This window comes from Hyperolius riggenbachi, chromosome 2 (genome assembly GCF_040937935.1).
Source record: "Hyperolius riggenbachi isolate aHypRig1 chromosome 2, aHypRig1.pri, whole genome shotgun sequence".
NCBI lineage: Eukaryota > Metazoa > Chordata > Amphibia > Anura > Hyperoliidae > Hyperolius > Hyperolius riggenbachi.
Window position 1 is genome coordinate 63,681,990 of NC_090647.1, and position 21,700 is coordinate 63,703,689.

At 44.7% G+C, this 21,700-nt stretch overlaps 1 protein-coding gene across 2 annotated transcripts in view; it reads left to right on the forward strand.

Annotated features, from left to right (window-relative positions):
* The window catches only part of CNTN5 (contactin 5), a 1,437,092-nt gene extending 1,428,854 nt beyond the window's left edge, over positions 1-8,238 (forward strand). For both annotated transcript variants that reach the window (XM_068266844.1, XM_068266845.1), the window contains exons 25-26: positions 3,677-3,845; positions 7,514-8,238. In XM_068266844.1, the coding sequence (XP_068122945.1) occupies positions 3,677-3,845; positions 7,514-7,611 (267 nt within the window). In that variant the 3' untranslated portion in view covers positions 7,612-8,238. The remainder of the gene's footprint in view (positions 1-3,676; positions 3,846-7,513) is intronic.
* The last annotated feature ends 13,462 nt before the right edge of the window (positions 8,239-21,700 follow it).

The window sequence follows — 21,700 nt, forward strand, 5'->3', positions numbered from 1 at the left end:
TATCTCTTAACTGAGGAGATAGTTCTCAAGGTCGGGCAAGCCAGGTCGGTAACACACGGACATACAAAGTACAAAGACAGGAGGCTGATTCGGTAATCCTAAGGCAAGCAGGGTTTGGCAACAGAGTATCAGATGTAGCGAAGTACCGAATCAGTGAACAGAAGAGTGGTCAAGAAAGCAGTAAGTCATAACAGATAATAAACAATGCCTAGTCTTGGGTGTGAGCTCCGTGATCATCAACACCCTGGAAGTAGTCTGACATATAACAGAATGGTAACACAAGTCCCTAATCTTGGGTGTGAGGTCCTTGATCATCAACACCCTGGAACTAGTCTGAAGTATAACAGAATGGTAACACAAGTCCCTAATCTTGGGTGTGAGGTCCTTGATCATCAACACCCTGGAACTAGTCTGAAGTATAACAGAATGGTAACACAAGTCCCTAATCTTGGGTGTGAGGTCCTTGATCATCAACACCCTGGAACTAGTCTGAAGTATAACAGAATGGTAACACAAGTCCCTAATCTTGGGTGTGAGGTCCTTGATCATCAACACCCTGGAACTAGTCTGAAGTATAACAGAATGGTAACACAAGTCCCTAGTCTTGGGTGTGAGGTCCGTGATCATCAACACCCTGGAACTAGTCTGACATATAACAGAATGGTAACACAAGTCCCTAATCTTGAGTGTGAGGTCCTTGATCATCAACACCCTGGAACTAGTCTGAAGTATAACAGAATGATAACACAGAATCTGACAATAAGGTCTGAGTGCTTCCACGTAGTGATCGCAATGGCAGACAACCAGTGAATGACCAGCACCCAATATATATAGCACAGCGCTCTCCAGCGCCTCCCCTAAGTACTGGACCAATGGGAACTGGTTGAATCGTCAGCTGACCGGCTTGGTCAGCTGACTCCCTTCTGGTTGTCATAAAAGGTCTGCCTCTCAGCTCGCGTGTGCGCGTCCTTCTGAACCTGTGTGGACTATCAGTCCCAGCCACACCAGACATGTGTTGTGTATCACCCGCCGCGCTGGACGCGGAACCAGCCGCACCTCTATCAGAGCATGCGGCAGTTTCTCCGCGTTTAGCCATACTGGCAGATGTAGGCCCACACGTGCAAACCGCCGCGTTGGATGCGGAATCAACCGCCTTGTTCTGAGCACACGCGGCGGCTTTTCCGCGTTTTCTCACACTAACTAAAAATGAATAAGAATAAGCAAGCTTTCGGCCTTGCAGCCTGCGTTGGGCTTACATCCTGTTAGTTTGCAGGCTGGTGGTACAGACAGCTATATACATGCAGCATCAAAAGGGAAAACAGATTTTTTTAAAAAATATCTGTTTTCCATTTTGATGTTGCAAGTATATAGCTGTCTGTACCACCAGCCTGCAAACTAACAGGATGTAAGCCCGACGAAGTCTGCAAGGCCGAAAGCTTGCTTATTTTTATTCATTTTTAGTTAGCCAAGCTTAGTTAGCCAATAAATGGTATCATCGTGATTTAAAACTTCTTGCTTTTACTGATGGCTAACACGGTACAATAACCTACTGCTTTTTTCAAATATGGTAGACGAAAAGGCAAGAACTTTGGTGCCAACAATCTAAAACAAAAACCCTGTCTATTAAATTACCTGAAGTGAAAGGAGACAGGAGCTGCCATCTTCATTAACTTACAAACGATCCCATTTGCCAGGCTATCATGCTGAGCCTTTGACTTTAGTTGTATTTGAGTCAGAAACCTGCAACAAGCATGGAGCCGGGGAGCCACACCATAGTCACAGCATCTGCACTGCATGCTCATTCTGGGCCAGGGACTTATAGTATTAGAGGCAAAGCATCAGCACATGAGTCAGGCAACCGATATTGTTTTATAAGATTCCTAGAAAGGAGGAGAGAACCACTGGATCGGCACTAGATGCTAAGCCGGAAGACCTGATGGGGGTTGGATGGATACCTTCTGTGCCTCCAGACTAGAGTCAATTTGTATGCAGCAAGAAGAGAAGATATCCGGGCACCAACAGTTGCATGGCAATCCACCACTTTTATTTCATCCTCATCACCAACAGATACATGCCAAAAAACAATGGCCTAACAGCCGTTTCGCAACACAAGTTGCTTCCTCAGAGACAGTGATTGCCATGCAACGGTTGGTGCCCGGATATCTTCTCTTCTTGCTGCATACAAATTGTTTTATACGAGGATGAAGATGGCAGCCTTTGCAATGCTCTCACTTCAGGTTCCCTTTAACAACGAATGTTGTCATAAGGCTCGTACACACAAGCCACTTTTCAGCCCAACTATTGTCCAAACTTGTCTGTTGGATGATAGGTTGGGCTTGTGTACACGTGGCAAATGACCAGAGGAGCAACCGATAAGAGGATCAACTGACCATCTATCATGCAAGTTGGCCATGTGTGTACAAGTCATTTGAACGACTTGTTGTTGTTTTTTGAATGCGGATATGTTGCGCACAGACAGTATTTAAATGAGTTGGTTGTTTAGTTGGTTAGCGCGTGTATGTACTGGTTGTGCATGTGGTTCGTCATGTTGGTCATTTATTAAGTTGCACGTGTGTACGGTACAAACCTATAGCATGACAATGATAGGGCAGGTGCTATTTAGGTGCTAATTAAAGGGGTTCTGTTAGGGGTTTCTGAGGAGAAAAACAGACCCTTACCTTGGGCTTCTATCAGCCCCGTTCTGTGGTAATGTCCCACGCCGTCCTCCTCCCATCTGCTGTTCTCCGCCGCCGGCCCCGGTCTAAGCGGCATGGGATCGAACTGCGGCTGCGCTACAGTGGCCACGCACCCGCTCGCTTCCGCCTGCGTCATCGGAAGCTTACTGCGCAAGCGCAGTACAAGGCTCCGTTGTACTGCGCCGGCGCAGTAAGCCTCAAATGATGCGAGCGGAGGCACGGCAACGCGCATTATTCGTCTGTGTGACAGCCGAATAATAGCCCGGTGCCGGCTGCGGGAAACAGCGGATGGGAGCAGGACGTCGTGGGACATTACCACTGCAGGGGGCTGATAGAAGCCCCAGGTAAGTGGCAGTTTTTCTCCTCAGGAACCCCACACAGAACCCCTTTAAGCTGCATTTGATTTAGATTTGGTCTGTATTGGTTGTTGAAAATCTTTCAGATTTGTTATCATTTTACCCACGAAAGAATAAATATACTACGGAAGCTGAGTTTGACTGGTGGGAATCATTTTATTTACTTTGCCTTTAAGCACCACTGCCCTTAGTTGCCTCCACTGTACTATAATGTCTATGGCTGAATACACCAGCTATTATTCGGATTTATTAGACAGGGTTTTTGAAGACATGCAATCTGCTGACATTATCAGTTCTTAGCAGCATTATTGAGAAGTGCTTTGCCTAGGACTGGGACTCAGTATTTATAACCAGGTATTAGAGACGGATAATTGGGCTGTGTTCATCCACCGGGGCCGAGATGTGGATTTCTCGCTACGAGGCAGGCTTCAAGCCTGGAGACAATAGAATCGCCGCTCTCCGCATGATGTGCTTGGTATTTTTTCTCTCTTTTTTTAGATTTGAGCTTATAGTGTGTCTGTGAAAGGTCACACATCCCTGGCCTCTGTTTAAATCTCCAATCTGCTGTTCTTCTACCTTTGTATTAAGACATAACAAGCTATTTTTCTATTTCTTAATCTGCAGGTCATGTTGAGACAAGAAGGTCACACCAACAGCCAAGTCATCCAAACGCAGACAACATCGGCAGTGGTTCTGCTCCCGGACTCCGGATTTTATATCATAGAAGTGCGAGCTGTTAGTGAAGGGGGAGACGGGACAGCCAGCTCTCAAATCAGAGTCCCGTCTTATTCAGGTAAGCCACGGGGTTGTCTTCTCGGCTCTGTACATGTGTAACTGAGTCCAGAGACTTCTGGTGAATCCTGATTGCCTCTAAATGATTCCATTCCCCAGAGAGTTCTCTTGAATGTGACATTTATATTGCTGCTCACTGCATGCCAGCCAAGCTTCCTGTAGCACCATCTAAAGGCCTCGAAAGGAGAGGTGTTTTTATGTGATGCATTTAGAATAAAACCTGACACTTCCTTCGCCAAAAAGGTCTCCATTACACAGAGAGCCTAATTTACTAAGACAGCTCCAGAAATCTCCAAGCATCTCTACCGGGGCTTCCTTCCAGGGGCATAACTACAAATGATAGGGTCCTTTAATGTTTACACCCTATCCCTTGCCTACCCATGGTGACCCCCACAGCCTGGGGCCCATCTTACAAGGGTCATAAAACAAGTCTGACCATCATAATCCTCACACCCATAATACGTGTAGCCACAAAACTACCTGATCTGAAAGATGGACTCTTTTATTGGAGGAAGGAAAGGCTATGGTCCCTCTCACAGCTCTAGCTTTCCCACTTATTACGCCCCCACTGCCATTATGATCCTATAAGAGAGCTGCAATGGAGGGCCCAAAACTGTATCTTATATAAGAGGATTATGTTAAAACCTAAAGCATACCTGAATAGGTCCGACAAAATGTTTATGGATTCTGATGGTGGCCTTGATTCTAGGCTAGAACTGGAACCTAGAAGTTGGCCGGTTCCCTGCAAAGCCCTGTCACCGACCCTGAACCAAAAAATGTTGGCAGGGCCCCCTTGCATTAGCTCATAGTTACCCAACCCCCATCATTTATTCAGGGATAGTCATAGTCAGTCAACTTCGTTACGCTGGAACTACGCGTAGTTTTACGCAATTACGCTTCGCCAAACGACGGCTTTGAAATTAAAATAACTGCTTCGTATGCATTTCGTAGACTACGCGGTAAAATACGCAATTACGCACAGTGCGAAGAGTAGTGTATGCAGATGCGTATGCCCTTATGCAGAAAATTGTACGCATTAATTCCTCTTTTTAAATGCTTATACTGGGAACTCTTCTATGCGTACATCCCCTTTCCAATGCTTGAATTTGTAAGCATACAATCGCACGCGGAAAAGCGTAGTTTTGAAACTTCATCTCCGAACTACGATGCGTAGATACGAGCTACGATGCATAAATTCGCACTGGCGTAGTATCTGCTCATCCCTGCATTTATTATTATTTTTATTATTATTATTATTATTATTTATATAGCACCGACATCAGCGAAACAGAGTATATTGTTTTGTCACTCTACTGTCCCTCAGAGAGTCTAATGCTGGGCCTACACGGCATACTATCTAGCAGATAGTGTGCCGGTATCGAGCCAGCGGCTCGATGCCGGCGCGTCACCACTCGTCCGTGCATGCGCGCGGATCGATTCCCGCTCGTCCCCGCGGGCGCTGCTAATCAGCCGCTCGTTTCTTCCCATTGTTCTGGCGGGGTATCGGACAGGTTGAATATTATCAATCGAGCCATCAGCGGCTCGATTGATAATATAAAACGTGCCGTGTATGCCCAGCGTAACAATCTAATCCCTAACATAGTCATATGTCTATATATATGTATCATGTAGTGTATGTATCATAGTCTCAAGCCAATTTAGGGGGAAGACCATTAACTTATTTGTATATTTTTAAGATGTGGGTGGAAACAGTTGTGCCTGGAGGAAACCCACATAGACACAGGGAGAACATAAAAACTCCTTGCAGAAAATTCCCTGGCTGGGATTGCAATTTAGGGGCGCAGTGCTGAAAGGCGAGAGTGCTGCTAACCACTACACTACCGGGCTGCCTATTACCTCCTCACTGAAACATACCCCCCTAGTAATGCTTTGAGCTCAAGGCAGTATGACAATGCAGTTAATGCATTAACCTCCAAGGGGAATATGTGGAATATGTGAAATGGGCTGAACTCAGATGCCCAGAGGATCGCACAAGAGGTGGAGCTCCTGCCTCAGTGTAAAGTATATATTGCTTGTATCAAAATATTCATATAAGCATTATATTTTGCCAGAAGAACATTCTATTTTTGCTGTAAAAATACATTTCTCAGGAGATCATCGCTCATCTCAGAATATTTTCAACATAGATGCGAAACTTAAACTAAAAACCAGGAAGCATAACTCTAAATGAAGCTAAGTTAATTCATGCATCCGCTCATCAATGTGCCCTCTCGCATAGGATTCCATTTACAAATCCACCCCATTACTGTCACTTGATGGATCAAATGAGACATTACCTATTACATGCTTGTTTCTGAGCACTCTACATTTGCGCCATGAATGCACAATGAGCCGTGAATGTCCCCTAATGGGCATAGAGGAGTCAGCCCGGAATCCACATTACGTCTTATTGGAAATTGTTTGGTAAACATGGTGAGAGCTCTAATAGATCATTTTGTTTCTACACATGTAAATGAGCCCGGGTGTCTTGTATCGTTTAGTCCAGCTGATGAATGAGGCCTTCAGAAAGTGTTTAATGGCTCTGATCAGAAAGAAAACAGCCACCTCGCGGCATTCTGCTGAGACTGGAACTCAACGCCTCTTAGTCTGAAGCTCCATCGCACTTAGAATTGTCACACTTCATTTTCATTTCTTAACCTATAGGGTTACACTAGTTATGCGTCTTAAAATGGAATTCCAGGAATTTCTATTGGGCCCTGACACTTCCTCCCACCTCTAAGAAACATCACATCAATAGCACGACTTTGCTATTACTTTAAAACATTGCATATACTTTTATTTACCAAACATACTTATATGTATGTTAAATTAAAAAAACAAACAGGTACTCACCTATATATGGAGCCTTTCCGCTCCTCTCATGGATATCTCTCATTCCAGTAATGTCATCCCATTTGAATCCCCTGCAGCAGGAGTCTTCGGAAGTCTTCAGAAGCCCCAGTGCTCCTGAAGACAGGCGGCTCTACACTGCACATGCACTAGCACACGATAGAGAGTGCTCACGCATGCGCAGTATGGTGCAGCCCATCTACAAGAGTACTCGGGGTCCTGAAGCCTTCCGTTGTAGCAGAAAGCGGTATTTGACTGATCGTGGGGACCGTGAGAGTAGCAAGAAGGCTCTACAGCAGTGTTCCACAACCATACCCTCAAGGCCCACCAACAGTGCATGTTTTGTGGAAATCCACAGAGGCAGTTAATCAGCTCTGCTGAGACTCTAATGACCTCACCTGTGCATGTTTGTCGTTTTCTGCAAAACATGTACTGTTGGTGGGCCTTGAGGACAGGGTTGGGGAAATCTGCTATATAGGATCCAGAGCCTTGTTGTACAGTTGGACTTAGCTGCCGTTCACTAAGTGCTTTTGAAATCTCAGCTCTTCCTGTTCAGTAAGCCAGCACCTATTCAGTAAGGAGTTCTTTGAGCGAGATTCCCTAACACTGCTACTGCCTACAGAGTGCGCTCTAGTGGCTGCCTCGCAAGTGGCTCTAGTGGCTGCCTCACAAGCGCTTTGAGTCTGACGGGAGAAAAGTTCTATACAAAAGAAAAAGGAATTATTATTATATTCATATATGTTTTACATTTTTTCATGATTGTGGTCCTTGAACTCTACTGACTTGAATGACGCTTCCTCATTTCTCTCCATTTTCCAGGGATAACCAATGCACAGCCTTGGCTACACAATATTTCGGCCTCCTCATCTTCCTTAACGTTACTATTGATACTGGTTGTCCCGGCAACATCATGGTGAAGAAGAAGAACTCCCCTTTTTGTAATGGTTTTGTACTGGTGACAAAAGACTCTATGAAGACTCTGAAGCCTGGACCTACTCACCTACTCTACAATGAACCGCCCAAAGACTACTTGAACAACAAATATGAAAAAAAAAGAACTGGAGAAATTATTTATCACAATTTTTGTTTTAGTTTTTTTTATAAATATATATATATATGTATAAATAGACTCTGCAAATAGCCTTCATGAGCTTCTGTAAAGAGGACAGTACAGTAGCTTCGTTTCAATGCTCTGGGTTGATATTGTTATTTTATTTTTTTCTGTTTTTTTTTCCTTTTTAATGATTTCTTAGCAAGTTACCGAATTACTGGAGCGTATACCTTTACATTGTTGAAGCAGTGGCGTGCAATGCGTATGTGGAATCGAATGATATGGTATCCCTTACAGGTATAGATCTGGTGTTATGTACACTCTATGTTTTGTTTAAAAAAAATTCAGCTGTAAACAAGAAAATAGCGAAAGCCAATGTACGACGTTTAAAATTGATGACTTGCATCGAGAAACTAGGTATACCGTTTCACTCTTCTCTGTTCGTTTGAACCATTTTTAGGAGAAAAAATGTTCTCTGTTTGAAGCACTTAGACGGCTTTGTTTTAAACATAAAAAATAAAGATTTTTTTGAATAACCTATTGTGAACAGAGGAGTAAATGACATAAATGTGAATTCCTTCTGGCTGAACCACAGGCACATATCAAACATCTCTATTTCATGCTGTATTAGTGAAACATTGCTAATGGAAGTGATCACAGATAGTCAATGACATGCATCTGTTAAAAAAGAAAAACTTACAGTATTTTGTATTGGAAAAAAAGGTATGAATACCCCAATTTATGTACACACAGCCAATCTATGGATACAGGGCTGGAGTTTCCATAAGGCATAGTAGGCATGTGCCTACAGGCACCTTATGTTGGAGAGGCGGCCCCCCTCCTTAGCTCACTGACCTCAGGAGCTAACATTCTAATCTCTGCCTCACTTCACTAACCTCAGGCACTGACCTCCTATTTGTTTCATGTCATTAAGGATGATATGCGACATTGATTAGAGTGTACGATTCTAAGGACAGTTAGTGACATAAGGCAGGAATTGGAGTTGAAAATATTTTTACTTTGGGGTGTGGCCTGTTTTCAGGGGTGACGTTTAGGGCACCAGAACACCTGTGCCTACAGGCCTCTGAAATGGAAATCCAGCACTTTATGTAGATATTTTTTCCCTCACAGCCTTTAGTAACCCCCCCTCCTCCACCACCAGCAGCACCACCACCATACCGTTACGCCATTGTTGACCTAAAGGGACATTCACAGATGATTTGGATATTCAGAAGTGATGTATCATGGGAAAACACAGTTGTTGACTTAAACTTTAATTATTGCAAATACCTTCTCTTTTAAGAAGGCACATTTCCATTTAGCTTTGCTTTTAGATAGAGAGCTTTTGGTTTCTTTTAGGCCTTTATACCTTCCAGGAGGTTTTAGGTCCTTGTGATCCTGCTTTTGAACAATGTGCACTGTGTATATAGCCTTAAAGGATATCCGAAGTGTGTGTGTGTGTGTGTGGGGGGGGGGGGTAGATTTACTTACCTGGGGCTACTACCAGCCCCTTAGCAGTCTATTTGGTCCCTTGCTGTAGCTCCACTACCCTCCCAGGTGCTGCTGTGCTGTCCCCTCCAATTGATTGTTGGAAAATCAAGTAATGTACGGCTACCTTCAAGTATGTGGGAAATCCTAAAGCCCCGTTCACACTTTCAAAAATGATTGGCCACTCACTGACCAAGTTTACCACCTCCATGTAGTATGAGGGTCAACAGATATTGAATACTATGAGCCGATTGTGTAGGTAAGCTCTCATATTACATGAAGGTGGTAACATTGTTCAGTGATTGGCCAATCATAATTAAAAGTGTGTACCAAGCTTTAGTCCCATCATGCAATGTGGAATTATTTGGCCTTGTTCGCTGTTGTATTGGTAGGAGTTGTATTTTTGAATATTCGTTAGTCAAGATCTATTTTTTTTTCATGGTCTAACTAGATCAGTGTTTAAAGAAAATCTGTAAATAACCCCCCTCCCCCTCGGGGGGGATACTTACCTCAGGTGGGAGAGGCCTCTGGATCCTAATGAGGCTTTCCTCATCCTTGCAAGCCTCTGCGATCCAGCTCTGGGAGCCTCTGAACACCGCAAGGTAAATATTTACCTTGCCCGCCTCCAGCACAGGTGAAGTGGTGACTTTCTGAGGCTCAGGCAGAAATAACTGAGCCCAATGGGGTCTGCTCTACAGCGCAGGCACAGGCTTGCGCCTACACAGAAGACCCAATTGTACCTGGCTATTTCCACCTGAGCCCAATTGGAAAACCGCTACTGCACCTGTGCTGGAGTCGGGCAAGGTAAATATTTCAGGCGCTTCTGCGCCTGTGCCACCCATAGGCCACATCCCGCACTGGATCCCTGAAGCTTAGGAGGATGGGGAAGCCTAATTAGGATCCAGAGTTTCCCCCGGTGGGGTACTTTTTCTTACAGATTCTCTTTAAAATAATGTTACCAACTTATCATTTTAGTGAAAACAAAGTTTTTCTTTGGAGCGGATGATGACATTGGCGCGTGTTCTGCCTGTTTATGCCTTCAAGTCCATAATGATGATGCTGCCGTTGAAAAGGTTGCTGCAATTATAAAATGAATTATAAATGACTCCTAATAGGTGAATTAACATTTAGTGTGTGAAGAGGTAAAATAAGCTTGTGAGTATTTCTAAAATGTTCTGTCAGGTTTTAGGTATTTAATATTTGCTAAAATAAATCCACATAGTTTAGCTAAAACAAATGTAGTTTTTATGTTTTATCGTTTGTTATATCATATTATATAATTTACAGTCAAGTCCATAAATATTGGGACATCGACACAATTCTGACATTTTTGGCTCTATGCACAACCACAATGGATTTAAATGAAACACGATGTGCTTTAACTGGAGACTGCCAGCTTTAATTTGAGGGTATTTACACCCACATCAGGTGAACGGTGTAGGAATTACAACAGTTTGAAAAAGTGCCTCCCACTTGTTAAGGGAGCAAAAGTAATGGGACAATTGGCTTCTCAGCTGTTCCATGACCAGGTGTGTGGTATTCCCTCATTATCACAATTACAACGAGCAGGTAAAAGGTCCAGAGTTCATTTCAAGTGTGCTATTTGCATTTGGAATCTGTTACTGTCAACTCTCAAGTTGAGATCCAAAGAGCTGTCACTATCAGTGAAGCAAGCCATCATTGGGCTGGAAAAAACAAAACAAACCCGTCAGAGACATATTATTAGAGTAGTAACACAGAGGTGCCAATAAGAATAAAAAACATTAAAATCCGTCTAAAAAGGGGGAAGTAGGTGGACTCACCTCCCTCATGAAAAGAAAGACCGGACAATGGGACATGTAGTACAGAGGCGCTTAGCCAAAACATTGACCCAACCTTGTACCCTCCATATTATTGCCTGATGAAGCGGGATTCTGGCCCGTAAAAACACGTTGCAACTTTGGAGCTTTTTTAACAAAAGTTACTTTATACTGTGAGTAACGTCCAGTCTTTCTTTTCATGAGGGAGTGAGTCCACCTACTTCCCCCTTTTAGACGGTTTTTAATGTTTTTTATTCTCATTGGTGCCTCTGTGTTACTACTCTAATAATTGTCTAGTCCACCCTTGGTGGAGGGGTGTTTCCTCACTTCTTCTTATCTACAGAGAGTGACTTCTTAAACCTGAGTGGGGTCAGGTCATAATTCTCCCCCCCTGCCTTTCCAGTGGTTGCCTGTGTGGCAACCTACATTTGTGAGTATAACAATTGCATTGTTGTGCACTATACCATTTGCCGCTGACATACTACACTATATTGGGCTCTCGGTCTCCTTTGTGTTGCCTTTCAAGCCATCAGAGACATGCAGAAACATTAGACGTGGGCAAAACAACTGTTTGGAACATTCTTAAAAAAAAGCTCAGCTGGAAATTGGACTGTTAAAGACACCTGACCAGAGGGGAATATGGAGGCTGCCATATTTATTTCCTTTTAAGAAGAATCCGAGGTGGGGTTCTAAGAATGATATCCACACACAGAGGTTGGGTCTGCCTATACAGCCCAGCCTCTGTTGCTATGTAGTGTCCCCACAGGCCCCCCCCCCCTGCGCTCTGCTATGCCCCCATAAATCACAGCCGCGCTGTCGACACGCAGTGTGTCGCAGCGGGCTGTGTTTACCTATGTAGTGTCACTCTCGCCGCTCCCCCCGCCTCCTGCATAGCTCCGGTCCCCGCTCGCGTTCCTTCTCTCCCTGCTGATTGGAAGGAAGGGACGCGGGCAGGGACCGGAGCTATGCAGGAGGCGGGGGGAGCAGGGAGAGTGACATTACATAGGTAAACACAGCCCGCTGCGTGTCAACAGCACGGCTGTGATTTATAGGGGCATAGAAGAGTGCAGGGGGGGCCTGGGGGGACACTACATAGCAACAGAGCTGGGCTGTATAGGCAGACCCAGCCTCTGTGTGCGGATATCATTCTTAGAACCCCACCTCGGGTTCTCTTTAAACAATGCACATTGCCTGGCTGTCTTAAAGGACAACTATCAAAGTTAACTAAAATTATAAATGCCACATGCATTTCCAGTAATTACAACGGAGCCTTGAATCCAAAACAGAATCCTAAACTCAGTGTTTAGATGATTATCTATCAGAGTCACCTTGTAGGATTGTATCTAGAATCAAAGTCTCATATTTCGCAGCATAAATCCAAAATGATAATCGGACCATCAAAACATTCCAAGTAGGACCATATTATTATTAGATCTGACTGGGCTGTCTTGGTCTTCCAGATGAACTGAATCTGATTCTTTACTGGCATAACTTCTATAGAAACTGATCATTCGTTGTGGCAATATTCAATTTGAACAGCTTAATCCAAAACCTGGTTGGGGGTAAACTGAATCCTACATTAGCTTCATATGCTTCTCCTGAGATCTCTGGAAGGGATAATGGAACTGTGCCAAACTACAACCATCTGCTTCACCCATTATGTTCCCAATGATGGACTCTATGGAAGTTAAACCCACTCGTAACAGATGTCTTCATAATGGACACCGCAAAGGGCTCAGTACAGAGAAGCATCGGTGGGCAGCATTTTCAGCAGGGATCTCCAAAGGCTTTTTCATCACTAATAGAGGTTCATGTGCTGGCACTACCCCAAAGGTACTTATATCCCTTCTGGATGCATTTATCCTTAGTGTCCAAGGATTTATTCAATACTGGCTTATCACCAACACTAGCCATAGAGGGTGTTGGTAATGACAGACATGTACTAACCAAAATTGCTCATCACTTTTTGCCACCACTATATAACTTCATTACTATCTATATCCCGTAATCTCAGAACTTTTTTAGAAGGAGATGGACGCGGAGCTGTCATAGCCACAGCTTGGTCTGCCTGAGATGACAGTGCTGTTAACTGCACTCAGAGGATAAGTGTGCCAAAAATGTGTGAGGACATTGGCCCTTGAAGACTGGAGTTTGCCATCCCTGTCCTAAAGGTGGGGTAATTTTCGATAGATGAGGTAAATAATTGATGTCTATCTGATATTGATAATGTACCTCATTCCCACAGTACACCAATTTATATTCAATCAAATTTAAGGAGACATCTTCAATCCAAAGAACGCCACCACCACTGGCTTTGTACTGCTTGATGCAAAACAATGCTGCCCAATCACTGATGCTTTACTGCTCCCACCCATAGGAACATTATGCTCCTGCCAGTGCCAGGCCTACCATGAAGCCACCTGAATTAATTAACTCAGGCAAGAAAATATAGGTTGCGCCAACAACAATTAATATGCAGTGCAGCTGAAATATGGCTCTCAATTACTTGGTAGAGTGGGGCCGAACCTCCGATTTAAGGTTCGCGAACTTCCGCGTAAGGTTCGGTTCGCAAACCGCAATAGACTTCAATGGGGATGCGAACTTTGAAAAAAAAAATTATGCTGGCCACAAAAGTGATGGAAAAGATGTTTCAAGGGGTCTAACACCTGGACCCCGAGGTGGAGGAGTGGGATACATGCCAAAAGTCCCCGGGAAAAATCTGGATTTGACGCAAAGCAGCGTTTTAAGGGCAGAAATCACATTGAATGCTAAATGACAGGCCTAAAGTGCTTTAAAACATCTTGCATGTGTATACATCAATCAGGTATTGTAATTAAGGTACTGCTTCACACTGACACACCAAACTCACCGTGTAACGCACCGCAAACAGCTGTTTGTGTAGTGACGGCCGTGCTGGACTGGTGCGCACCATGGCGAGAACAGGTATGCAGTGGCGGGTTCACTGAACAGAACAGGTATGCAGTGGCGGGTTCACTGAACAGAACAGGTATGCAGTGGCAGGTTCACTGAACAGAACAGGTATACAGTGGCGGGTTCACAGAACAGGTATGCAGTGGCAGGTTCACTGAACAGGTATGCAGTGGCAGGTTCACTGAACAGGTATACAGTGGCGGGTTCACTGAACACAACAGGTATGCAGTGGCGGGTTCACTGAACAGGAATACAGTGGCGGGTTCACTGAACAGAACAGGTATGCAGTGGCGGGTTCACTGAACAGTACAGGTATGCAGTGGCAGGTTCACTGAACAGGTATGCAGTGGTGGGTTCACTGAACAGGTATGCAGTGGTGGGTTCACATAACAGGTATGCAGTGGTGGGTTCACAGTACAGGTATGCAGTGGTGGGTTCACAGAACAGGTATGCAGTGGCAGGTTCACTGAACAGGTATGCAGTGGTGGGTTCACTGAACAGGTATGCAGTGGTGGGTTCACAGAACAGGTATGCAGTGGTGGGTTCACAGTACAGGTATGCAGTGGTGGGTTCACAGAACAGGTATGCAGTGGCAGGTTCACTGAACAGGTATGCAGTGGTGGGTTCACTGAACAGGTATGCAGTGGTGGGTTCACTGAACAGGTATGCAGTGGTGGGTTCACACACAGTACAGGTATGCAGTGGTGGGTTCACAGAACAGGTATGCAGTGGTGGGTTCACAGTACAGGTATGCAGTGGTGGGTTCACAGAACAGGTATGCAGTGGCAGGTTCACTGAACAGGTTCACTGAACAGGTATGCAGGTACTGAACAGAACAGGTATGCAGCCAGGAACAAGCTAAGCCTAACTAATCTTTCCCTATGAGAGACAGTCTGCAGCAGCTCGCCCTACTCTCACTAACACAGGCACACGAGTGAGCGTAATGGCCGCCGCTGCCTGCCTTTTATTAGGGGGGGAGTGGCTCCAGGGGCTAGTGTAGCCTAATTGGCTACACTGGGCCTGCTGACTGTGATGTAGAGGGTCAAAGTTGACCCTCATGGTGCATTATGGGGCAACCGAACTTCCGCAAAAGTTCGCCTGCGGGACGCGAACGCGAACCACTGAAGTTCGCATGGAACCGTTCGCAGGCGAACCGTTCGGCCCAACTCTATTACTTGGTCCATCAACGAGTCTTCTCCTCTTCAGCACTGCAGTCAATCAATTATTATTATTATTATTTATTTATAAAGGGCCAACATATTCCATGGCGCTGTACAATGTAAGAAAACAAACAAGGGATATATAATGATACAGACAATGATATACATCAAATATGAACACTGATACAAAATACAGAACTGGTGATTACAATAGCAAATTTAACATGATGACTAAAATGTATAAATGACTAACAGTGTGCAAGCAATTAAAATAACATTCCATGACACAAAAGGGTGAGAGCCCTGCCCTTGTGAGCTTACAATCTAAAGGAATGGGGTGGAAACAAGAGGTGGGGGAAGTATACAGTATATGTACAGGCAGTACGTGATTAGGTTACTTAGTGAGGAGTAAATGTCGATGAGCGGTTGAAGGGTGCATGGCCTAAGCTAGAGAATATGCTTGTCCAAAAACGGGTCGGCACCACCAGTAAATTTATAGCTCTTTTAATAAAACGGCAGCAATGGCAGACCGCTGTTTCAGGCCTACCAGCCCTTTATTAAGTAGCATAAGCCTTAGTCACACCCCTTGAGGCACAGGGGTTGGGGTACTGGCTCGCCGCCTTGTCCATTGGGTGCTCCTCCGGCTTCAGCGTACACAGCAGTCTATCAATGTGCAGCAGCGCCTCTCTGTAGGCTTACGATCCATGTCATTTGGCATCGGGAACCAACAGAGTGGCGCTGCTGCAGAGTAATAGGCTGCAGTGCACAAGAGGATAAGACCCGGTGATGGACCAGGTAATTGTGCACTGCTGTGGCTGCACTGCATATTCAGATGGGAAGGGAATGGGAGACTGAATCTGGCCGGTGGCCACACTTGTTTCTAAGGTAGGGTGGAAGAGGACAGATACTGCCGCACTTCTTGTCTGAGGGAGGAGGGAAGACAGTGCTTGGGGGAACTTAACATCTGTCTGCCAAAACTTTAGAACCATTCCTGGCTCCCCCTTTTCTCAATAGATGAAGGAATGATCTTTCCCAATCAATGCTTGATCGATAAGGATCAAAAATTGACTGAAACAGTTTCATTTTTTAGTAAATTTGAATTAGAGTAAATGTTTCAAATGCAATCTTAAATCTATCTTCAATAATTACCTTTTTTCAGCATATAAGATGCACTTTTCTCCAAAAGAAAATGGGGTGTGTCCCTGCTTCTTATACGTCGAATACAGGGATTCCCCATTTACGATCATCTGTCGACACACCGTGACGTCAAGGATTGCATCATCAGCAGAAGCCGACACTAGGGGAACTGTGCAGGAGAGGCGAGGTCTGTGTTCACCACTGGAGCCATTCATGAGGTGAGCCACACTGCCACTTCTCATACTTACACACACGGGCAGAGGAGGAGACAAGGGGGATCGGGAGCCACACAGGAGACAGAGGAGGCCACGCAGGGGACAGAAGGGGACACACTGGGGACAAACGGGGACACACTGGAGAAAAAGGAAGCGACACCGGGGACAGAAGGGAACACAGTGGGGACACATGGGAGACAGAAGGGGACACAGTGGAGACAGAAGGGGACACAGGAGGACGCAATAATTTTTGGAGAACATCTACAAGATGCTCCTGGACCATGGACACACCAGGATTACTATCTAATTTTTTTCCATGGTTTTTGCCCTATAAACCTAGGTGCATCTTATATTCCGGAGTGTCTTATACGCTGAAAAACACGGTAATAGCAGGACAAGTTCACCATATTGAAGCATTGTTGACCAAACCGTAGACTGGATTTCCAGGGACAACCGTCTGTTTTTGTCTCCTCGGCAACATTGAAATACCAGCTCTTTTTAGCCGTTGTTCAATACTTCCCATGTAGCATCAGCATGCAGAGATTGCCTGAGGATGATTAGATTGCAGTTTGTGGATGCACACGGTAATGATTAGCGTGCTACAAACAGGGGGCATACAGTGTATACTATATATAATTGCATACGGTAGTATGTGGCCTCTGAGTAGCTACTGCTCTTGTATCATTAGATCCTACTAATAAATAATTCTCTCTATTGATTTCTACCCTGTGTCTTGTCACGTATTGGATGGGATCATATATTATTCAGCACAAATTTTGTGATGGGTGCAGTGACATTTCCCTGCCGGATTCCAGGGAGATATTGCCTTAAAAATGTCAGCAGTGAAGTAACTCAAGCTTCCGAGCACTTTACCCGCCACTGAGGCAGAGCGATCTCATTTCCTTTAGCTGGCTATCTTCTTAAAGGCAATCTGTAGTCCTTTTATAAAAATGTGTTCAGTTTTACATAGAGATCACTTAAAGGGACACTGTAGGGGGGTCAGGGGAAAATGAGTTGAAGTTACCCGGGGCTTCTAATGGTCCCCCACAGACATCCTGTGCCCGCGCAGCCACTCCCCAATGCACCGGCCCCGCCTCTGGTTCACTTCTGGAATGTCAGACTTTAAAGTCTGAAGACCACTGCGCCTGCGTTGCCGCAGTGGTCTGAAATTCCAGAAGTGAACTGGAGGTGGGGCCGGAGCATCGGTGAGTGGCTGCCCGGGCACAGGATGCCTTGCGGGGGACCATTAGAAGCCCCGGGTAAGTTCAACTCATTTTCCCCGGACCCCCCTACAGTATCCCTTTAAATGGAAGTGAACTGTTCCCTGTTTTTTAAAGCAAACCTGAAATGACCTTAAAAAAAAAAAGAAGAAAAAGGAGTTAATACTCACCTATGAAGAGGGAAGGCGCTGAATCCTTCCCTGTCCTCTCTGCTTCCCCTCGTTCCACTGCTGTCACCTTTTCAAACCTTCGCCGGTCCTCAGAAGGCATCATAGCACTCTGTGGCAGAGTGCGTCTGAAGGTGAACACAGCCATACTGCAGATGTGTGAGCGCGCAGTTGCGCATGCACTGTGAGGATGTGCTCCAGTCCCCGAGTACATCCGAAGCCATCCGAGCACTGCTGAAGACTTATTCAGAAATTCTAGTTGGATTACTTCAACGGGTGGAACGAGTCCCCACAGAGAGGACTGTGAAGGCTCTGTGGGATCCACAGCCTTCCCTCTTTTCAGGGGCGTAGCTAGAAACAATGAGGCCCCATAGCATCATTTTGGTTCTCCACCCACCCCCACAAAAAAATTGTAAGGCATCACTGTGCAACTCCGGTCCCCTCCACAAACAAACAAGTTTTAGGTAGCGGGAGGTCGGCGGATCACGCAGGTGCACCAACTAGTGATGATCGTGATCAACAAATTACGATTTCACTAAATTTCATGTAAATTTTTGCAATTACACTTATACGTAATTTGCAAATTCAATTGATTTCGTGTAGTCATTCGTAATTTTGCATAAAATTTTGTGAAATTTCGCGTAATTGCTTGCTGACTTTAGCAGTTAATAGCAAAGCCCCCCTACATGCTATTGACACCAAAATGGCTACACATGCTAAGGGGAATATTGGGTACAAGTCAAAAAAAGAATTTTGCAAAAAGACCTTGTAGTTTTTGAGAAACTCCATTTGAAAAATGCAAGTAAAAAATGGTTTTTAAACTTAGAAAAAAATTTCTTTGCATTTTTAAAATAAATTGAGTTTCTCAAAAACTACAAGTTCTTTTTGAAAAATTAATTATTTTTATGACGTATACCCACTATTCTGCTTAACCTCTTGAAGACCAGCTAACGCCGATTGGCGTAAACTGGTCGTCTGCGGGTTTCCATGGAAACTGCCGCTCGTTCGAGCGGCCTTTCCATGTCCGTTCACGGAGGGTGTCTCCGTGAACAGCCGGAGAGCCGCCGATCGCGGCTCGCCGACAAAATGTAAACACGCGGGGAAGAAATCCCCGCTGTTTACATCATACGGCGCTGCTGTGCAGCAGCGCAGTAGGGCAGATCGGTGATCCCCGGCCTCTGATTGGCCGGGGATCGCCGGCATATGATAGGCTGAAGCCTATCCTTCAATGCGCAGGACGGATATCCGTCCTGCGCAGCCCAGGAAGGAAGAGGTAGGGAGGGAGAGGGAGGGAGCACAGAAAACGCTGCGGAGGGGGGCTTTGAAGAGCCCCCCCCCCCCCGCAAAGCGCAGCAAGCCGGCGGCGATCAGACCCCCCCAGCAGGACATCCCCCTAGTGGGGAAAAAAGGGGGGAAGTCTGATCACCCTGGCATAATACTGATCTGTGCTGCGGGCTCGAGAGCCCACGCAGCACAGATCAGGCAAATCACCCCTGGTCAGCAAGTGGTTAACATATGTAGCAATTTTGGTAGCAATAGCATGTATGGGGGCTTTGCTATTAACCTCTAAATTCGGCACAAAATTATGCAAAATTTTGCAAAAATTTACACACAAAAAATGCAAAATTTTGAAATACTACTATTACATTACGAAATAATTACAAATCAGAAATTTCGCATTACGATACATAATTGCGAATTTCAATGCGAAATTTCGCATATGCGAAACTTCGGCGCACCACTGGCACCAACGGCTTCCACTGCTGGAACAACGAACAGTGTGCACTTCGCTCAGATGCAGTAGCGACTCTCCCTTTGGGCTCCGGCAGAAATAGCTAAGCCTGATCTACTGCGCGGGCTATTTCCACTGAAGCACGAACCACAAGCAGCTACTATGCCTGCACAAGGTACACAGATGTCAATATTGGTGGCTGTTTCTTTGGGGGTGCCAGCACTAGATCGGGCTGCTGAGAAGAATTTGGGAAGCCTCTTTAGGATCCAGAGGCTTCCCCCTCTCAAAGCAAAGTACCCCCCAGGGGCACATTTTTCCCTACAGTTTTACTTTAAAGCGGTATTGTCACCATAAAAATCAAATTTCAACAGCAACTGGTCTCAGTGTATTAAGTGATAAAGATGCTAATCCTGCATTCAAAACTTGCAAAACTTTTTCTGCTGTTATGGTTTGTAGTTATCACATTTAGGAGCACTGGCCAGGGAGTTCTTTTTATCTCTAATATATTCCTCCTCTTCCATTTATTTCCCTCCCTAGCTGCATATCAGAAACACCCTCTGATTACTTGTGTTTACAAGCAAGGCTGAGGTGACTCAGCCATTGGAGGATAAGACAAAGCAGTTCCTAGTATACACCTCTGTGGGAGTGTCTGAAGACTCTGGGAGGAGGGCAGCTAATGAATACACAATGAGCAAGAGAATGGAGGAGGGAAAACAAGAGCCAGGGAGGATATGATGTCAACATTAGCTTGGCAAGATGGCCACTGCCTAGAATAGGATTTTCTGTTTTTCCTTTATAAAATGCACAGGAATCATTACGTGGATAGCACAATACATCTGTTATGTAAGTAGAAGTAGTATTTATCTACTTATATATGTGTTTTTTATTTCTATGTTAGCATGGGTGTTGCTTGTTCTTTAGGTCTTGCAGGTGAGCAATTTTATATGTACTGATTTGAGTTCACTTCATATTGGGCCTGGGGTTTCCATGTGCACAACACGGTTCTGTCTAAACCCATTTAGCACTTTAATGTACAGTATACCATAGCATTTGTAGACTTTATGTAAAAGAAAACTCAAGAAGCGCCCATGTGCTGAACTCATTGCGCTGAGTTTGGCGTAGAACGTGTGTGGTAATGATTCCTACTACATCAATAAACCACCTTCCCATCATGCACTTTGCATCCATCAATACCAAAGATATGTTTTTTTTCCCCCATTTCTTTTATTGTAATACTGTTTATTTTTACACCCTTCTTCTCACTCGTATTGTAAGTTCTAGACTGGATCTTTAGACGTTTGCACTCTGGAGGAGAAGACAAAAACGAGAGCTGACACCACTATCATGTTCAGATTTTTTTCTTCTTCCCTTTTCATATTCATCACGCCGTCGTCGCTTGAAGGGAGACAAAGGGAAGCGGAGAGCTGACATGTTTTGAATATGATAGTCATGCTACAATGAAGAACGCCATATCTGCGCCACACTAGAAAGCTTTAATCCTAATGGGATAAAACAATATATTGTCACAAGCAAGCATAACATTTCAAATCAAAATGAGTTTGTCGCGATTCCGCTGTACAGAAAGGCAGTAGAAGACATTCGAGGGCGTCTGTTTCTTCTTCCCAGAAATCAGAGTTGTGACGGAGTGTTTAAAAGGACATTTGGGATGAGAAAGAACTATTTGATCTCAGTTCTTTAAAAGTTCCAGTTGTAACAGATAAGAAATTGTATCAACTTACAATGGAAAATCATGTTCACTGAGCCATACGATCAACAGAAGAGAGACAGAAATTGGTATTTCTGAAGTATTGACCTGCTTGTACTGCAGAAAGAGGTCTTTCTGTTCCAAATGTTCTATAGGATTTTTTTTCCTTAAAGGTGACATGTGACATGATGAGAGAGACCGTTGTATGCACAGTGACAACCACACAGATAACCGTGTTCCTTTTTGTTTTCTTTCTCTGCCTGAAAGAGTTAAAAATTGGATATGCAAGTGAAAGTTTTTGTCCGCGTCGGAACCAGGTCACCCTACAGTTTAACCCTCACTGACAAGGAATTAAAGCCATAAACCACTTTCCTGGCAGACAATGACTTTAGAGAGCAGGA